We start from the raw sequence: 18,430 nt of genomic DNA, 5'->3' as shown, positions 1-18,430 counted from the left end.
TACATCACCAATGTTAATGACATGGGTGGGGAAGCCCACAGTGTCGGTGTCAAGAAGGCTCGGGGGGCAAGCTTAACTCTGTGTGCCAGAGGGGAAAGGGGCAAACTCGACACCAGGCTACCATTTTTTATGTTCACCAAAACATCTAACGTTGTCCCTCAGTATACACTTTTGAACACACTCCTTTCTCCAGGGAGCTCGGGGTGGCACATGTGATTGTCTCCTCCCATGTTATCTTCACAACAATCCTACAAGGCAAGTCAAGCTGAAGGAGTGTGCGACTGGCCTAGGACATCAGAGCTCAGTGGGGATTTGAACCCAGGTCTCCCTGGTCAATGTCTGACAGCATATCTGCTAGACTACACAGGGTTTGGGCTTCTTGCCACTGTTTGCATTTGTGCTGAAACCAGACAAGGATTGTTTTCTTTAGTATCTAATATGACACCTGATGTAACTTCTCCCTCTCTTTCTGTTTATCTTGCCTTTCTTGCTGCTACTCCCAAGGTGCTGCCTACTTTCGTGGAAAACATGCAGCTCAACGCAATTTCACAGCCCTGCCTGAAGCTGTTCCTTTATCAGCAAGAAATTGTGAGCCAGAATTCAGTGAAATAGCTTTTGCTTCTCCTCCTGTTTGCAAAGACAAAAAGCTTAGCATTGGCCACCAATGCCATGGGATGTTTCCAAGTGCTGCACTAAGAGCGTTTTCTGGCTGTAGCGTTTTATACAGTGCTGTTTTGAACCTTCCCTTGAGAGAAGGTGAGTTCCAGTCCTTTACCCAACCTCACGCACCTTACTCCCACCTGCTAACTTTCTCCTGACAAATGCTGCCCCTGCCCTTTGCTCTTACTCAAGGATGGGGAATGTAGTGCCCCTTGGTATGTGTTGTTGGACTCCAGCTCCCATCAGCCCCAGCCGGTATGACTGATGGTCAAGGATGATAGCAGCTGTGGTCCAGCTACACCTGAAGGGACACAGTTTCCCTGCTGCTGACAGCAACAGCCTCTGCGATGGATGGGAAGGTGAGGAGGTTCAGGTGGGAAGTTCTTATTTCAACTTCACCCTCCTGTAAATCCCAAAGCCACACATGCTTTCTTCTTCTGGTTGCTAAAGAAGAATTTGATGCGTGTTCTATATTATTATTATTATTATTATTATTTGTAGTTTGGCAATGGGTGGAACCTCCATGCCTGGCTCCTGATCTATCTGCCACAGACTGAACAGTGCCTGGAAGTTCACAGTTCCCTCCAAGCTGAAAGGTGAGGGGCAGAGATGCAAGCTCTGCGTGAAGGCACAATCTGCTCCCTGACAGTGCCAAGTAGGGTGGGGGAAGGTGATACACTGTAGATAGAATTGCCATCTGCGGCACCAAGAGAATACTGAAAGCGCTGTGGAGGAAGGGAGAGGAGGAAAGGAAGGCAGCTCCAAATAACTGGATTCTCTGGAGGAAAACACAAGCTTTGCGAATGGCCACCAGGAGGGGCTCTGCTACCGCTATTGGGAAGCCCAGGGAGTTCTCCCTTTTTCTAGCCCCCAGCTTCTCTCTGCCTCTCTTGGGCCACTGCCAAACGCTTTCCCTGCCTATTCTGGAACTGTGGAGCATGCCTACTTCATTGGGCAAAGCTCACCTTTATGCATCTGTTCTTAAAACCACTTGGAAAAGGAGGCCTCGCTCCGTTTATGAGAATGTGTAGGACAGAAAGAGCAAACTTCCATTTCCTGCAGTTTTCATAGCACTAGCAGAAGCAGGAACTCAGCCTTCTCCCAACTTCCCCAGCCAGTGGTCCGCCTCCCCCTATCGCTGCAAGAGCCAAGCAGGAGTTCTACCTTCCTGCAGCACTGCTTTGTCTCCACTCTCCAGACTTCGCTCCATTTCTGAAATTGAGGTCCTTGGTCAAGGTGTTTCACCATGTTATTGGGATTTCAATATACCCTACCAGGATCATTTTGGGATAGAGAGGAAAATATGTCTGCTTAACAGAAGGATAACGGAAGCTTAGGACATATGATGAAATGTCACATACAATTGTGACATGCAGCAAAGCAAAACTGCCAGGCTCCAAAACGCAGCACTATGTCAACCCACCAACCCCCACTGCCCATTGGGTACCAAACTTGGGTTTCCTGACTTCCCAAGTTTATTTATTTGTATAGGTTCACTTCCTGCTCTTTTCCAAGATGCTTTTTAATATTTTTTGTTCTCTCCAGCTCTTTTTGCTTCACACATCCTCTCTCCGTTTGGCCAGTCCATGTTCCTTTCATAAAATAAGATGCCAGCTCTTACACCCAAGTGAATTCATGCCAGCCAACTGCATCGCTGGCCATTACTCATTGTCACAGATTCCAGCCAATCAGGTGCAGATGCACCCCCAGTCTAAATACTCCAACTGGGTGAGGCGTGCTATGATGCTAAATCTTCTAAGCCAATCATAAGGGACTAGGCAAATTACAGCATCAGAAGCAAAACCTGACATCCTCTGGTGGTGGTGGTGAACCAATACAAATTAGAGATTTGGAAACAATCAATCAAACAAAAACAGCAGCACATCATTTTGCCCGCTCCTGCTTTGTGACTGGCTAGATTTAAAAATGATGTGCCTAAAAGGCCAATCAGAATGCTGTGCCTCAGCAACAAGCCAGTCAGGAGTTGTCACTCCACCATGACAACGTCCACTTGGCAGTGAGGGATGGATCTGTCTCCATATGTCCCTTCATGTCATAGCATCTCTGCTTTCAGATGCCTTGAGCAAGCCCTCCGTAGTCACATGACTGCTCTCTCGAAACTCCATTTCTGACGGCGTATTTGAGCTGCACCTGACCATTCTGCAGCAGCATCTGACTACACCAGCAACAGTGCAAATCTGCAGACCTTAGGGGAGCGCTTATGTGCCACTCATAAATATTGTCTGCCCTGGCAATGAATGGGCTGCTGTGGCAAGGTATGCCCTGAGTCAGGAGAAGGAACGGCCCTGCGTCATCCCGTACTACATCACAGAAATTTCCTTGGGTGGTGGCGGCGCAGGAGAAAGTTGGCTCCACTCACCTTTCAACAGCCACCTAATTTTGCCTAGAGCCAAATTCAAAGCAAATTTGGAAGCCTCACCTCAGACAGAGACACTGGAGGAATTTCAAGTCAGGAGAGTGTCAAAGAAGACCAGCAAAATTTGGGAGTGGGGTTTCACGTAACCCTATGTGAAAAGGTGTATGGATGCATCTAAATTTGGAGCAATGCCTTGCCCATCCCTCCCCAGTACAAATAGGGTCCATATAGCCATGATGCAGGCAGCCAAGTGCAAGCCAGTGGGGTCCATTGTTCTAAATGGAAAAGAGCACATGGGTGAGAGGAGTTAACTCTTTCCTCGCCTTACTCTACTTCATTGCTTCAAGCCCTTTTCTCTCCAGCCTGGCTTATTTCCAGAGTTGGGACAAAAGTGTTTCAAGCAACAGAGCACACGGAGGTATGATGGGGGAGGGATGATTTTGCTTCTCTCACCCCCATGGAACAAACAGATTCCCCTCCCACATTTAACATGTCAATGGGGCAGACACATGCATAAAGAGACATGGCTGACCCACCAGGTCTAGTGTGACTTGGTGGTCCTTTTGTCCTCTTTCTTGAAGATACGTTACAGAAGTAGCCATTTGCCGCCATAATGAAAAAGAACCCTTACATCACAAAGAAGCAGGTGTGATTTTGCAGCTCCTGCCAGCCTCTGAGGGCATCTGGCTGCCATGGGTGTTTTGGCAGCTGCTGGGCGAGGGGGTACCAGGGAAGAGTGCTGTGATGATGCCAGGCCACATAATGCCTTTTGCTAGGCAGTACCTGGGAGATTTGGATTGGCATCAGCCGCATTGCTGTAATCTCTGATTTGGGCCCAGCCAGAGCCCACGAAAGGAGCAGGCAACCAGCTAGAATGGCACTGAGCTCACCAGCCACACCAATGGCAATGGGAGCTAGTTCACCTGTGGCGCTGGCATAGCCTTAGACTTTAAGCCAAGGAGGCAGCAGCCGGGTCAGTGCAAGGTTCAGCGCGCACTGTTGGCACTAAGTGAATGTTTAATAACAATGAAAGCAGTATGACCACAAGCAAAAGTCCGTCACACCTCACGGGACCTGCAGCTGTTCCTATGGGCAACAGCCAGAAGCCACAGCTGAGAGAGGGGGAACTGGCACTCTCCTCCATCTCTCGCTTGCCCAGTGCTATCTGTCTTTCTCTTCCCCTCTTTTGTCCTCCTCCATCTGCCTGAATGCAGAGTTCAGAAAAGTCACTGGTTACTGTGGTAACACCTGCCCCCCCCCAAAATATACTGCAGCTTAGCCAATAGAGCAAGGAATATCTCCCGCCCCCCTCCCACACACAAACAGAAAACACAAAACACACATGGGCACATTAAAGGGCCCTTGGCAAATCTAGGAGCCCACCTGGCAGAGCCTGGGTTGAAAAATACTTCGATGTTTCCCATCCGTCTTATGCATGATAGGGCAGAGCAACCCCTCCCCAGCCCCCCTAAAATCCCAGGAGGAGTGAGGGGGGGATCAAAATGAATCAAAGGGTAGGTGGATGGGGTGGGGGAGTACAGCAGCTATAAAGAAAGTGATAAGTGCATTAAAAGAAAGAGAAGTGGGAAAGGGAGTGGGGAGAAAGCAGGAGGGGTGGGGAAATGGAAAATGAAATAAATCCAGAGAGGCAAAGCAGAAAAGAAGGAGAAAGCAAGAAGCAGGGAAGTTGCTGGCGGAAGTGGCCCTGCTATTCCTGAGGCCGTGCTGGGCCCTGGTCCAGCCTCGCTCTGGACCATTGTTTCCCTGCCCGGCCCCCCAAGTCCAAGTTCATCTGGGTGTGACATCATGTCTCGTTGCTCGGGGAAACCAGACGGGCCAGACGTGACATTGGTTATGGGATGGGAAGGGGAACAGATCCCATTCCTGCTCTGCTCCAGCTCTTTCGCTCACCGCCAGGGAGCAACGAAGGCTGGGAGGAAGGAAAGGCAGACCAAACCTCAGAGCAATCTTGTGAGAGAGGGCAGGCTGGATCAGTGTGTGTGTGTGTGTGTGTGCGTGCTAAAGCAGGTTTGCTCCAATTCTGCTTCACACAGCCGTTCTCTGCTGCTCTCTACCCTTCATGTCTCCAGCACATTCCCCTCCTTTGCTTTCTGATCATGGTACTGGCAGGGTTGGAACATTCCTAAATAATTTGACACACCAGCTTGATCATTTTTTGCTGCAAAACCAGTGCTCGTTTGTTACTTAGTTGTTATGGGGTATCCTCGCAGATAGGATCTCTGCTGTAGGGAAACCACAACCTCCCAGCAATAAAGCTGTTGATAGAAAAAGGTGGTTCCCCTCCCTTCTCCAGCTATCTCCCATATTTCAATTCAGAGTGGCTGGTGGTACTGTGGCTGCATGAGTGCAATGGGCATGATATTATTAGGTCAAGCAATAAACGCCTTCGTACTTCCCACCTGCAACATGCTCACTTTGAGAACTTTTCAAAAGGCTTTACTTTTCCACCCTGATGATCAGCATCCTGATTTTGTAGCCTTTTAAAATTTGGTAGGAAGACTGCTGAAACTCTTTCCCCTAGCCTGGTTAGCAACCCCCAATTGTGGAGGGGAAAAGTCCGTTTCCCCCTATTAGTTCTTTCCATGATGGGCACTCCCAGCTCTCCCATACACCTACCAGGGAACATATTGTGCCACTAGCGTTGGATCCAAGTGGTGGCTACTTTAATAACAAGGGGAGCACATTTTCACACATGGGGCTTTGATTGGCTTCGGCTTAAATCCAACACGAGCAATAATGCCTAGTCTGCGTATCCTATTTTGCTTGTATAACTCCTATTCCCGTGGCACAAACAGGGCAAGACAGGCTCAGAGATACATTTAAAGCCCCATGTGAGGAACATAGACTCATCAGCCCCTCCACATCTTCCCCCAAGAGCCTTCTGCTCTGCTGTAGAGAGCAGCTACACGAAAAACTATTGGGGACCAAACTCCAGCCCATGAACTGGAATGGGCAGCAGAGCCTCCAAAGTGCAGCATAGATGCTCTCTGCACAGTGGTGTAGTCTGTCCATGAGTGCTACACAACTGGTCCAGACATGGAATCTTCAACACCTCACGGATTCCTCTGAAATGCTGGACATATCCTTCCACTGTTGTCTCCTCCGTAGGCGCCCTCCCTTGAGAGGCGGGTTTATTTAGGGGAGCGTGACGGGCTTGGTTGCACTGGATGAAGAGCCTTGGGGGCACCGCAACTATGATGTAGAATGAGGACTAGAGGTGGGCAAGGGGGAGGGCTCTGAATTTTGGCGTCGCCCAGGGTGCTGCTGCAATTTGAAACCCCAAGGTCTGCCACTGCTCCCTTCTCCACTTCAATACTTTCCACAATAACTGATTGGCTGGTCAGTAAAGTAATTAAGTTGCTCAGATGGCAATGCCACCTCCTAGCTGACTCCAGGCTCCTATGCCTTTATCACTTCCATGGGAGGCATCAAGGAACCAGTCAGATTTTCCTCCCTGCCTTGGAATCCTGCAAGGTTGCTGAGCAGTTCCCCCACCGTGCAAGGAGGGTGAAGCAGCAGCAACCCAAAGGGCAAGAGAAGGGCTTTGTGGCCTAAAAGGAGGTGGCCTTTTTAAAGTAGGGACATGATAATGGGGCAAAGAAGGTCAGTGTGGGCCAGTGTCACAATAACTGGGCTCCTCATGAATTCTTTATTTTACTCTTTTCACTATGCAATCCTCGCCCACCCCCCGCAAAAAAGTATCTCTTATAGATTGTTCTTACTTCCCAATCATGTAAGACTGGCCTCACTGCTGTTTCACATTACAGTGGTACCTCCGGTTGCGGACAGGATCCATTCCGGAGCTCTGGTTGGATCCCGAAGTTTCCGCAACTGGAGGTGCCCATTCTGCGCATGTGTGAGGCATGGTAGAGCACTTCTGCATATGTGCGCGCGGTGAAACCTGGAAAAACACTTCCAGGTTTGCCACGTACGTATCCTGAAGGATATGTAACCAGAGGTGATCGTAAGTAGAGGTACCACTGTACACTTCTGCATAGAAAATATTTCCATGCAGGAAGCAACACAAATAAAGCCTGTATCTCCATCATCACATTCATTTGAATGTTTATGAGGATGAGGAAATGACAACTTGCTGGCACATGTACATGGCTTGCTCACTCAGGTATGCACTCACCACAATTGATGACCTACACCTTTACCAAAACACTTCCAAGTAGAGAAAAAGTATAGATCATCATGAGGAGTGCGCATGTGTCTATTTCACTAAGTGTACATGCCAGTAATTTGCTGTTTCCCAACCTGTGTAGTGACATCTATGTGACAACCTACATGTGGGTCTTGCATTTTTTCCTGCATGGAAACCTTTTCCAAGTGAAAATGCAATGTGAAGCGGCCCAGAGCCCCATCTCATGGGGTGGTGAGAGAACAAATGTGTAGGCAAGGACTATTATGTGGGAAGCCTTGAGAAACCTGGATGGAGACACAGTGACCTGCCCAAGGCCACCTTATGAACTTCCTGGTTGAGCAAACTGATATGTGTCTTCTCCACCCAAATCCAACACCCTTTCCACTGAGCTACAATCAAACTTGGGAGTCCTGCTTTCAGATTCTGTCTCAGTTGCAGACTTATAAGCCAAAAACACACTCTATTTGAGGGCTCATCCACACCTCCTTTTGTGCTGTGTTTTTAGGCACAAGTCTGGGCTTTGCAAGTCTGTGTCTCAGTGGGTTGTTTTTTTGTCCTGGCACTTTTGCTGGGAAAACCAGTGTTTTACCGGGGAATCGGAGAAAACAGCGATTAAGTTTTCTGTGGGTTGCTGTTTGCTCCAATTGAGCAGTAAAGCGCAAGTTTTCTCAGGGAAAGTGCTAGGACAAAAACAAAAAACACTCAGCCACGGACCTGGAAAGCACCGACTTGTGCCTAGAAAGCGCAAAGCAAAGGTAAGTGTGGATGAGTCCTGATCCTCAGTTTCCTGTTTGGAAAACGTAGGCCTGTAACTGATGTTACAGAGTTGGCTGCAAGAGCATCAGATCTAGATAACGCCAAAGGTAATTCTGGCATTGGAAAGGGGCTTGATGACATACCTACCAACGGAACCTTGGAGTCCTGGTGTTTGATTTCATTTTGTATTCTACCTACTAAACTCTGTGTTATCCCCACCATTGAAACGAAAGCTGAGAAGACCCACGTGCTAGCTGCCTTTCCTTCTCATTTGTGCTTTTGCTCTATTTACAGGGGAGACTTTGGTACTGGGTGCAATGCATGTTGGAGCAGACGGGTCTCAGCAGACGTGTAGGTGTCTGGCCCTGACCCTCATCCCATCCATCCCTTTAGCAGAACCGCGTCCATCAACCCGCCCAACCTCCCCCACACATTGCAAGCTACATTTGGGCTACAGCCACATACAACCCCTGTGAAACTGGCCCCCCTACCTGAGATTGCTGGGGGATGTTTAGAAAGTTGCCGTCCCGGGGTCCGATGCCGACAAACCGGTTGGCAGAGGAGGAGGAGCCTGGCGCTGAGAATGCTGGAGGGGAAAGAGATGTGAGGCCGTTAGGGCCACTGGGAGAGGCTGATGGCATTGATGGTGGTCATGTCAGATGAAGGCCTGCCAGATGAGGTTCAAGACAGAAAAAAATCTAAAGAGAGACTGGGCACAACTCCTCCCACCCTCCCCAGAACAGGATAGCCACCTACAGGTTGTGAGTGCGACCTGCTGTGAAGAGGGACAAAGCTCGCTGCTTGAGAGATGGGGGTTATGGGCACTGACAGGGCACTGACTGCACACACTATCCAGCAGCTCCCCGAGGGAGCAACTGTTTCTAGAGAGGCCTCAGTGAAGCCACACATCCCAGCAACCTCTGTGGCATTTCAAGGGATCCTTGGATGCTCCTCTTCGATCAGGCGGTGCAGTCTTGTGTGAGCTTGGCCTGGATTGGGATGGAAGTAAGGGAGACTCTGGCCATCGTTCCACAGCCTTTGCTTCGCTCGCTCTCCCCCTCTCTCTCATGGCCCAACATCTAAATCTCCTGGCCTAGTTTTCCCTTTGACCCTAGAGGTTGCCAGGGCTTCTGAGCTCAAGAGTCCTATTAGCAGCCTGAGACAAGCCTCCTGCCCAATGGCAGGGTGGATGGCATCCCCAAACATGCCCTTGTATGGGTCTGCCAGGAGATGGAGTCCCGTGGTCTGCGTGCCTCCCCTGGGCATAATGCTGTGTGCCAGAAATAACTGAGCTCAGTCCTTTGGTATTTAGTGTGGTGGCAGAGGAGGGCAAAGCTCTCAGGGAGGCTGAGTGAGGGGCAGGGAACAGGCATGGGAGATTCCCCCACCCTAAAGTACAACTCCAGTATGGAAACCAGTCTGGGCCAAACTTTGCTTATGAGATTGCGAGAGGTTCTGTAATCACATGCTAACATGCATGCGCATGTATACCCAGTGTGGCATTTCGTCTTCATACCCAGCCTCTAACAGTCAATACTCCTGGTTTCCCTAAGAGGGTTTTCTCTGCTGCTCATCTTTGTAGGAGCTTAGTAGGGAGCCAGCAGCTCTTCCTTGGTGAGTTTAAGGCCTGGCTTCCAGCGGTGATTGCAGGAATTGGTAGCAAGAAGGAAAGGTTCCCCCTGTGCTCCCTTGCCCACAATGTAAGACTGGAAGAAGCACCGTGTGCCAACCTCCAGCTACCACATAGAGCTGAGCTGCACCATCAGCAGACTCATGTGGGATATCTGTTGCCGGACTGTAGTGCTTCAGGCTGTGGGTAGAGGGCTGGATATTTTAATGTTCCTCCTCTTCAAATAAATAAATAAATACACACACACACAAAATGAGCAAGTGAAAAAAAGAAAGATAATGGTTCTGGGCCAGTCTTCTTGCTGACATGCTGATTTTGAACATAAGGGAGGGAGGTGATTGGTGGTTGTGGTTGTTTTTCACATAAGGGAGTATTCAAGCAGTCATTCAATTTAAGGCTCATGACAACAGCAGCAGGAACAACAAGAGACTGTTTAGCCTACTGGTTAGAGTGTTGGACTTTGACCTGCGTGACCTGGGTTCAAATCACTACTCCAGTCATGAAACTCCCTAGTTGACCTTGGACTAGTCAGTCCCTGCTCAGCATTCCACCCACCTCACAGGATTGTTGTGAGGATAAAATGGAGAGGGATCTGTGGGTCACCTTGAGCTCATTGGAGGAAAGGAAGGATATAAGTGTAATGAACAATTAATCGAATAAATAAATTCAGTTCCCACGCTTGCTGTCTGACAGGGTTCAGGCCAGCACCAGCACTTTACGCTGAGTCTACTGATCATGTGGACTAGCTCTTAGTACCCGGAGGTGCCTGGTCTCAACCTCACAGAGAACCACAGTGCCTCACGTACTTCCTGACTTTTTTTTTGTTAGCCCTCCTAAACAATGGGAAAGGTAGCAACCCAGACATACGAGACTAGAGCATCTCCTGCCATGCCTACAACCTGTTCGCCACTCACATCCCCCACCCCCTACAGCACCACCATCAATTTAATGGAGAATATGAACAGCGTGGGAGTGAGCAATGCCATGAGCACAGATGTAGAAAAGGAGAAAAAAAAGGAAAAAGGAAAAGAAAGGGAAGGAGAGAAAACAAAAGGAAAATGGAAGTGGTAGCCGATCCTTTCTCCCAAGGGGCCTCACCTAAGCCAAGAAAGTTCGAGAGTCAACTACTTCATAATGGGAGAAGCCGGGGATCCTGCCCCCCCCCCGCCTCAAATAGATCTGGTGGGCCCACCACATCCCCCAAAGATGAGAACAGAACCAGGCATCCTGGCTCACAACCATCGCCACCACCCTGAGTCATATAACACAGCCGCCCTCCTGAAGGTGGGACAGTCAAATGTCTGGGCTCTCATTTCTCACAAAACACTGGGGACATTCTCAGGGAATCCTAGTTCCCAACTTTGCCTCCGCACCCCTGCAGGCAGACGCTCTCCAGGAAAAAAAAACACAGACCACAACTTAGGGCATGACAGGAAGCTTGCTATGGATCTCAATGGAAGTTGATTTTTCAGGCACCAGATGAACACCTGTAAACACAACCCTCCCTCGTATTATGAAAAGCAAAACACCTAGCAGTAATTCTTCTTCTCAGAATTTAATATGTGCAGTTGATTTTCCGTCCCTTAAAAAAAAGAAGGAACCAACAAAAAAACCCAAAACCCAACCCTACCCAGGAGCCACCATGACAACCAACAACTTAATGAATAATAAAAATAAAAAAATTAAAGGTGTCGGAGCTTGGCAGCCTACTGCATCTTTAAACGCTGGGGGATGGGATGGAAGGTGGGAGGGTTTGATGGCAGCTGGGGAAGGGATCAGATGGGGTGTTTCAACCTTTAAAACAAGTATAAAGCACAAGACTTGATGATGACGACATGGTGCCCCCAAGCCCACCCTTTCACTCTCTGCTGCTTGTCCCCCTCTCACCCCTCCGCTCGGCTCTCTCTAATGCTCTGCATCCCTTTCTTCTCTGAGGTGCCTCTTCCTTCCGCCTCTGCCACACCTGTGTGCATTCTTCTCTGCTTCTCCTTCTTTGCCCTTCCTTGGCTCCTCTTTCCTCCTGCTCACTACATCCTTTCTGCCCTGCTCAACCCCTAGTGAAGGGGTTGGTGGTGTGTGAGTGGGTGGGGAAGAGGTGGATTTTTATTTTGCTTCGCTCGGTGGTTTGGGTTACGCTTGGGTCCACTTACAGGGTGACGTTGGTGTCGGCGCTCCGCCCTCTGGGTTAGTGCTGGTGGATTTTGTATCAGGCATTGGAAGGGGCACTGGTCTGGCCACAGGTGGTGGCGGCGGCAGCAAAAATGACCCCGTGACTTTGCCCTGGCCGCTACCGTTAGGCTGCGAACAACATAAATACAGTGATGCGTGAACGAGACAAGGCAACGTTAAAGATGCAGTATCTGCTGCTGGCGGCTCTTAGGGTGTTTTTGTTTGTTTTGTTTTTCAAGAGGGAAGGTCTTTTTCTCCCCCGTCTTCTTTTTTAAAAATCATATTGTGAACTTAAATCTTCCCCTTGCCTCCCTCAAGCTCTCCCTATCTCCTAACTTTCAAGCACGTACATTCTCCTTGCTTGCCACAAGAGACTCAGGCAGCCTTAATCATCATCCAGGGGCTCCCTGTGTTCCTGCTTGACTGGCAGTCTGAACAAGGATTCTTCCACTCTGATGGCAAGGCATTAAAACCACAGTTTTGACTGGAATTATGTCTTACCGCATATCACTGCAAGCTGCGTTGTCAAAGGATACAGCTCAGTAATTAGCAATTGAATGTGCTCTCCGTTGGGCACCCTGAGGCCTGGCTGGAATGGCATTGTAGCCCTAAGACAGCCCATCAACTAGGGCAGCTTGTGACTCAATATGGCTGCCCAAAGAGAATGACTGTAGTAATATGTGACTTACTACTGAGAGGATACTTTTTGACTCTCTTTAGCTTTCCGTCTGTAGGCTTTGGATCCTAAGAATGTAGGCTTAAAGGACCATATGTACATTTTGCTCACAAAGAACCACGAGCTGATAAAATGCCTTCGTGTACATACAAGATTTCTCATCTCCATCTCAGCAAATGCTAAACACGTCTCCAAAAATCAAGTATCTGGTCCTTAGAAAGTGTTGTGAGATTCTGTAGCAGCCATCTAGGTCCACCTTCTAGATTTGGAACCTGTAGCATCTAAATTTTAGCACTAAGCCACAGAAAGAGAAATCTTAGACGCCTTTTAAATAATAAAGAAACCCTGAAATTCAGTTACGTCACAGAGATGGTGAGCTGGGGATACAAGAAAACACCTCACGTATCACAAATCTAATTTCAGCAGCTTTGGAAAAACTGTTTTCCCAGCTCAGTTTTTCCCTGCCATGTGCATGTATCAAGAAGTGAAGGAATGGTGGTTATAGGACCCCATATGTCAAGACTTATGACAAGTCCGTGGAAAGAGCATGGGATTCCTGGGTAGGACTTAAATCAGAGAAAAAACGGCTTTATGTTTTGAAGGTGTGGCATCTGAAGTGATTTTATTGGTTCCTTACTTTTGTTAGCCCTGAAGAGAAACAGCAGCCATCACTCCCTTCTTCAGCAACCATAGTGAATGGACCCCCCTGAATCTCTTCTGCAACCCACCAACTTTATTTCCTTGGATTTCTTGATCTTCCTACACCATCAGATTCTCTAATCTGGCTAAGGTCCTAGCAGGATTCAAGGGATGACCATCTTCATTCTGCATGGGTGTCCAATGCTATGTGCTCTCAGTGAAGCAGGAACCAACATGGGATACAAGGATTACGTAGACCATGAGGATGAGCCATCACAAGCCTTTTCATGGAGACGCCTTGGCTTTCAGTTTTGCCAGTGTTTCTATTGCGTGATCTCTGTAGCAGTTTCACTGCTACTCCAGATGCTCTGGTGAATGGCGGAGACTCTTGGCTAAACCAGAACAGTTAAATCTGACTTGGAAACTATGCTAGGTTTGACCAAAGACAAAGGGTGGTGGGGAACCTTAGAAACTTAGCAGCTTGGCTTGGTCTTTTTGCTGCCTTGTGGCAACATGGCTACTCTTCCAAAATATTTCTTGGTAGGCTAAAGGCTCTTTGTAGCTTGTGCCAGCTGGGTTGCTTCCACACTAGCCCTTTATTCTGAAATTGCCATTCTTTGTTCACCTTTTAAAAACAAGGAGTCCACGTAATATTGTTGCCAAATCCTTGCTTCCCAGCACTGTCTGTGAAGCCATCCTGAGTTTTTCAAACCTAATATACAGCCACTTTTATGATGTAAAAGGTAATTGTAGCACCATGCTTGACAGGCAAGGTGCTACTGATGTGTTTAAGGGATACTGTGCTTTTAATCAAAAGCTTCTTGTTTGTAGATTCAGTCATTGCTTTGTTTTCAGTGCAGCTGTGGGATAGTAAGGAACCATCCCTTTACTCAGCTTCTGTTTCCTGTGATGTATGTGTGTGTGTCACACTACTGATTCGCTTGCATTATTTTTTCTTTTCTTTCTGAGGGCAAAATATTTTTATTCTGCTATAAAGCAAAGAAAAGGAGAGGGGGAAAATAGAAGGAAACCAGTATTTTAAAGCACACTTACTCTGCAGGAAATAGAAGCTGATTAATTATGGGGCAATTCACCACCAAACAAGAAGTGATAAAATGGGCAAAATATACAAGGATGATACTTTTAATTAGCATTATAGGGGAACATCTGCTCGATGTGACTGACTTGTGCATAAATAGCATTATAGAAGAATCTTGATCAGAGGATAGGGCATTGCTGGTTAACATTATAGTATACCAATTGGCAGTTCAGTTTCAATTTCCCTTCTAGGAAATGATGGTAACGCAGAGGTCTAGTATGGAAGCAACTTTGGTCCAATATCTTCATTAAAAGGAGGCTTAAAGATGAAGAACATTTCTCTTCCAATATTCTTCTTAGCCTGCAAAACTTGTACTGGGCTGATGCATTACAGGATTCCTGCTTGGCAAGGGGTTGGACTCGATGGCCCTTGTGGTCTCTTCCAACTCTATGATTCTATGATTCTAGGATGTGGGAGACAATACTGCATCTCATCGCAATCCTGCTTCCTTCCCAGTCAGAAGGGCTCCCTTTGACTACCTCTGAGGTGAAACTTATCACCTAAAGCATATTCTCTAGTACGAACCAAGTACTCGAGGTAGATTTCAAACCTTCGTCTCAGAAGGTCCCACTTTCTGAAGCCCACGGTGCACGGAAAAGTTCCATCTTCTAGGTACATGAATTCTTCTGCCATCTAACAATTCTGCAAAACCTGACATCTCTGAATCCTGCCACTCTGTAACCTTCACCAATTCCACAGAGGTTCCACATTCTAGCATGTGCTCAGTACAGCCCTCTGGGATCTCCTCCTATACCACAGAATCCAGAATACTCCAGGTTTTAGAACACTCAAAGCCCTTCAGAAATATATCCTATGAAAAGAGGGTGGCAGGTAGGAGAGGGGCAAGAAAATGGGGCAACAGGGGGAAAAGCCTGTCTGGGCCATACAGACATGCGTCCTCCCTTTGGAGGTCATGTCCCACACAAGGCGGAATGACAAGCAGAAAAGAAGCCCGTCTTCTGAATAAATTATATTCCTCTTATCCACCCTCCAAAGCAAGTTCCAATATCCTTGGTGCCCTCAGGGCAGTTCTCCCTAGCCTGAACGTTGTAACTTGGAACACTGTCTATTTTCAGAGGCCAATGTCAGCTGCCAAGAGCAAGCCAGTATCAGTCAGACCGTTCCTTCGAGAGAAAAAGACCCCGTTTCTTCCAGACCCAGGGGCCTTGGTAATCCTGCCTCCTGTGCTACTGACTTCCATGTGCCCTAGGCAAGCAGGCAGACAGGCAGACAGGCAGAGGGAGGGAGGGAGACAGAGAGGGGTAGGAGGTGGAGAAGGGTTGTAGGGTGGGGGTTTCTGGTTGGACAGGCCGGCATCCCTGGGCTGAGGTACATGGCTCTTACCTGCCCGGAGCCCTGGCCTGAGCCGTCCGAGCATACAAACTGCACAAATTCCTTCAGCGAGTCCTGGCCGTGGTGGTGGTGGTAGCGGATGGTCGGGTGTGTGAAGTAGGGGCTGGACTGCTGGATGATGGAGGTTGATGGGAAGTGCAGGGCCGAGGCTGTGGCACGGGGGCTTCCTGGAGAGTGTAAGGACAGATGGACAGAAGCAGAGAGAGAGAGAGACAGAGAGAGAGAGACAGAGAAAAAGAGAGGGAAGGGGGGACAGAAAGAGATGTCAGTAACAACCCCATGCCATGCTGCTTCCATTCTACACAGCCCAACTGATGCTTATACCTCAACAGAAACACCCACCCCGACATCCTTGCTATAAGGGGAAGGGGCGCCATTTTGTCTCATTTGTTGGAATTGAGGGTTCCCTCAACCCTGGCAGGGTGAGGAAACTGCTCTTTTTTCACAAGAGCACAGGTGGGTGAGAATTTGCAAAGATGTGAAAGCCGATGCAGAGAGCTCTGAGCAGGGCATGCTACACACCTGTGTGTGTTACACATCTTGCGTGTCTTCCACATCCGTGCATGTTTACCTATAAGCATGCAATAAGTGTGTGTGTCTCTCTGTCTGTTTCTCTCTCTCCATATATATACCACACACACATACATACATACAAACACACACACACACACACACACACAGCAGGCACCGAGGGGGGGTACCTTTGCTTATGTGCATGTATCCCCCATCATAGTTTGTGACAAGATGTTGAAGTCCTCTGCCTTAAATTTATATTTTTTTTACATAATTGTTTTAATCAACACCACCGCCACCCATCATCAAAATAAAGTACAAGCACAGGGAGCTACATTTTTAAAATATTCATCTACAATTACCATGCCCTCTCCCATCCTTTTATGCCCTTTATTGTTTCCCCTCCTCCTCCCCGCATCTAATTTAAGATTATTAGCTCATTAGGACAAGGACTTGTCTTATTCCACTTGCATTGCATTGTACATTGGAGGCACTTTACAAATAAATATAATGACAATAACACCTAACTTTCCCCCAAGCACACGAGGGCAAAAGGGCAAGACATACTCCTCTCCTTGGGAATAACTGGAACATTAGTAACTAACAGGGAAATGGGGAAGGGGAGTCAGCAAAGGAACCAGCTGTTGTGGATTGGGGATTGACTCTCCTGTGTGGCTGAAGTTCCTCCTACACACTGATACACAACTAGACAGATGGTGGAACAGGGAATACGGATGATAGCAAGGCAGTTACACAGAATAACTGGCTGCTGGCTGCACTGGGCAGGTAGAATCATGGCAGGAAACTTGTTCTCTGTGGCAGCTAAATGCAAAGGAAGATGGAATGGGCTAAAATGAAAGGTGGCAGGATTAATATTATTTTAAATTGAACAAAGAAATTGCAACAAAACTCAGCCAATGAAGGCTGCTCTCAAAGGTGATTAGGGAGCAACATCAATGAAAAAAGCAGCAGCATAAAACTAGGGATCTGTTCATGAGAAATCTCAGCTTAGGGATGCAATTTTTGAAACTCTTGATGTTGAGCTTATCTGCATGAATCTTTTCTAATTCTCATGTTGCTCCTTGATCACAATGAAAAGCAAGTTAATTCTTTATCAGTTCTGCTAGAAATACAAACATTTATTGCATATTATATGCATTATTATACACATTATTGTATGTATATGTTGTATATACATGTTGTATATATGTATATGTTGTATATATTGTATACATATATGCGTGTATATGTATGGACACACACAAAATTATCCTGCAGAAATGAAGTCCGACTCTTTTATACATATTGTATGCATAATTTACATATTTTTGCGTATAATTGTGCATATAATTATTCAGATGTTAAAAAGCAGAACTACTGAAAATGCACAAGCAGTTCAGTTGCAAGTGGGTGCTTGATGCCAGAGGCAGTCCAAGAGGAGCATGGCTCCATCAGGTCAGAAATGCCATATTCAGTGTCTAAATATGTTTAAAACAAATTTATCTTCTACTGAGCATTTTGCAGTTCCTGATCAGCAGACAAAACAGCTTCAAAGGGTTGACTGAATAGGACTATGGAAAAGATTTGTCCTGCCACAATACTGAGAGTATCATTACAGCTGGATTGTCCCCTGCAATCTTTTAAAAATACTTCTGGGGGATCATATACAATTTAAGCTGCAATCCTATACACACTTACCTGGAAGCAGATTCCACACCCGGATTTACTTCTGAGTAGGCATGTATAGGATTGTAATTGTTAGGCAATTACAAGCCAATTTCAAACTTGCCAGTCCTGTGCAATGTGGTTGAGCAAACAGTGGTGGGAGAACTCCAGGGATTGGGAACAAAAAAAAAAAATGTTTCATCATCTCAGAGGGTGATAACTGCTAGAGAACAAGGCAGGGTGTGCTTACTGGCCAGTTCTCTGCACAGGGAGATCCACCAAACTACATATGTCCTTCACTTCAAGCTTCATTGTTATGCAAAAATTATGTGACTGTTTCACCCAACATTTTCTTTTTCAATGAAATGCTGGGGGAAGGTGTTTTAACTCATCTTCCTTTCATACAGTAGCTGGGGGATATTTTTTATTTGGAAAATGGGATGGGGCAGGACATTGTTGCTCAGCTAAACTGGTAGCCCCCCACAGCTGCATTTCATTAAAAGAGAACAACTTGGGAAATTCAGTTCCGTACTGGATCCTCTGCATAAAAGGAAGTCTGGCCCTTCGTTTCTGTTGACAACTCATTCCCTGAGTCTTTCCCAAAAAATTCCATGGCCCAATGTTTAATGCATTCTTTGGTTTGTTTGCTTTTTAAAAAATGCATGTTTTGTACTATTTCATAAATTAAAATATTGGGTTTTTTATAAATATTTTCTGTGTGTTGT

At 47.1% G+C, this 18,430-nt stretch overlaps 1 protein-coding gene across 7 annotated transcripts in view; it reads right to left on the bottom strand.

Moving 5' to 3' along the window:
* NFIX (nuclear factor I X) overlaps positions 1-18,430 on the bottom strand; it is a 257,068-nt gene that overhangs the window by 10,450 nt on the left and 228,188 nt on the right. For 4 of the 7 annotated variants that reach the window (XM_082204973.1, XM_082204975.1, XM_082204972.1 and 1 more), the window contains 3 exons: positions 15,519-15,694; positions 11,742-11,889; positions 8,453-8,547 (listed from right to left, as the gene is read on the bottom strand). In XM_082204973.1, the coding sequence (XP_082061099.1) occupies positions 8,453-8,547; positions 11,742-11,889; positions 15,519-15,694 (419 nt within the window). The remainder of the gene's footprint in view (positions 1-8,452; positions 8,548-11,741; positions 11,890-15,518; positions 15,695-18,430) is intronic. The other 3 variants (XM_082204978.1, XM_082204976.1, XM_082204977.1) reach the window with 2 other exon arrangements.

The sequence above is a fragment of the Podarcis vaucheri genome (genome assembly GCF_965113315.1).
Source record: "Podarcis vaucheri genome assembly, chromosome: 17".
Lineage (NCBI taxonomy): Eukaryota > Metazoa > Chordata > Lepidosauria > Squamata > Lacertidae > Podarcis > Podarcis vaucheri.
The sequence above is the reverse complement of the archived record's forward strand: the minus strand, read 5'-3'. Positions and strand labels throughout refer to the sequence as shown.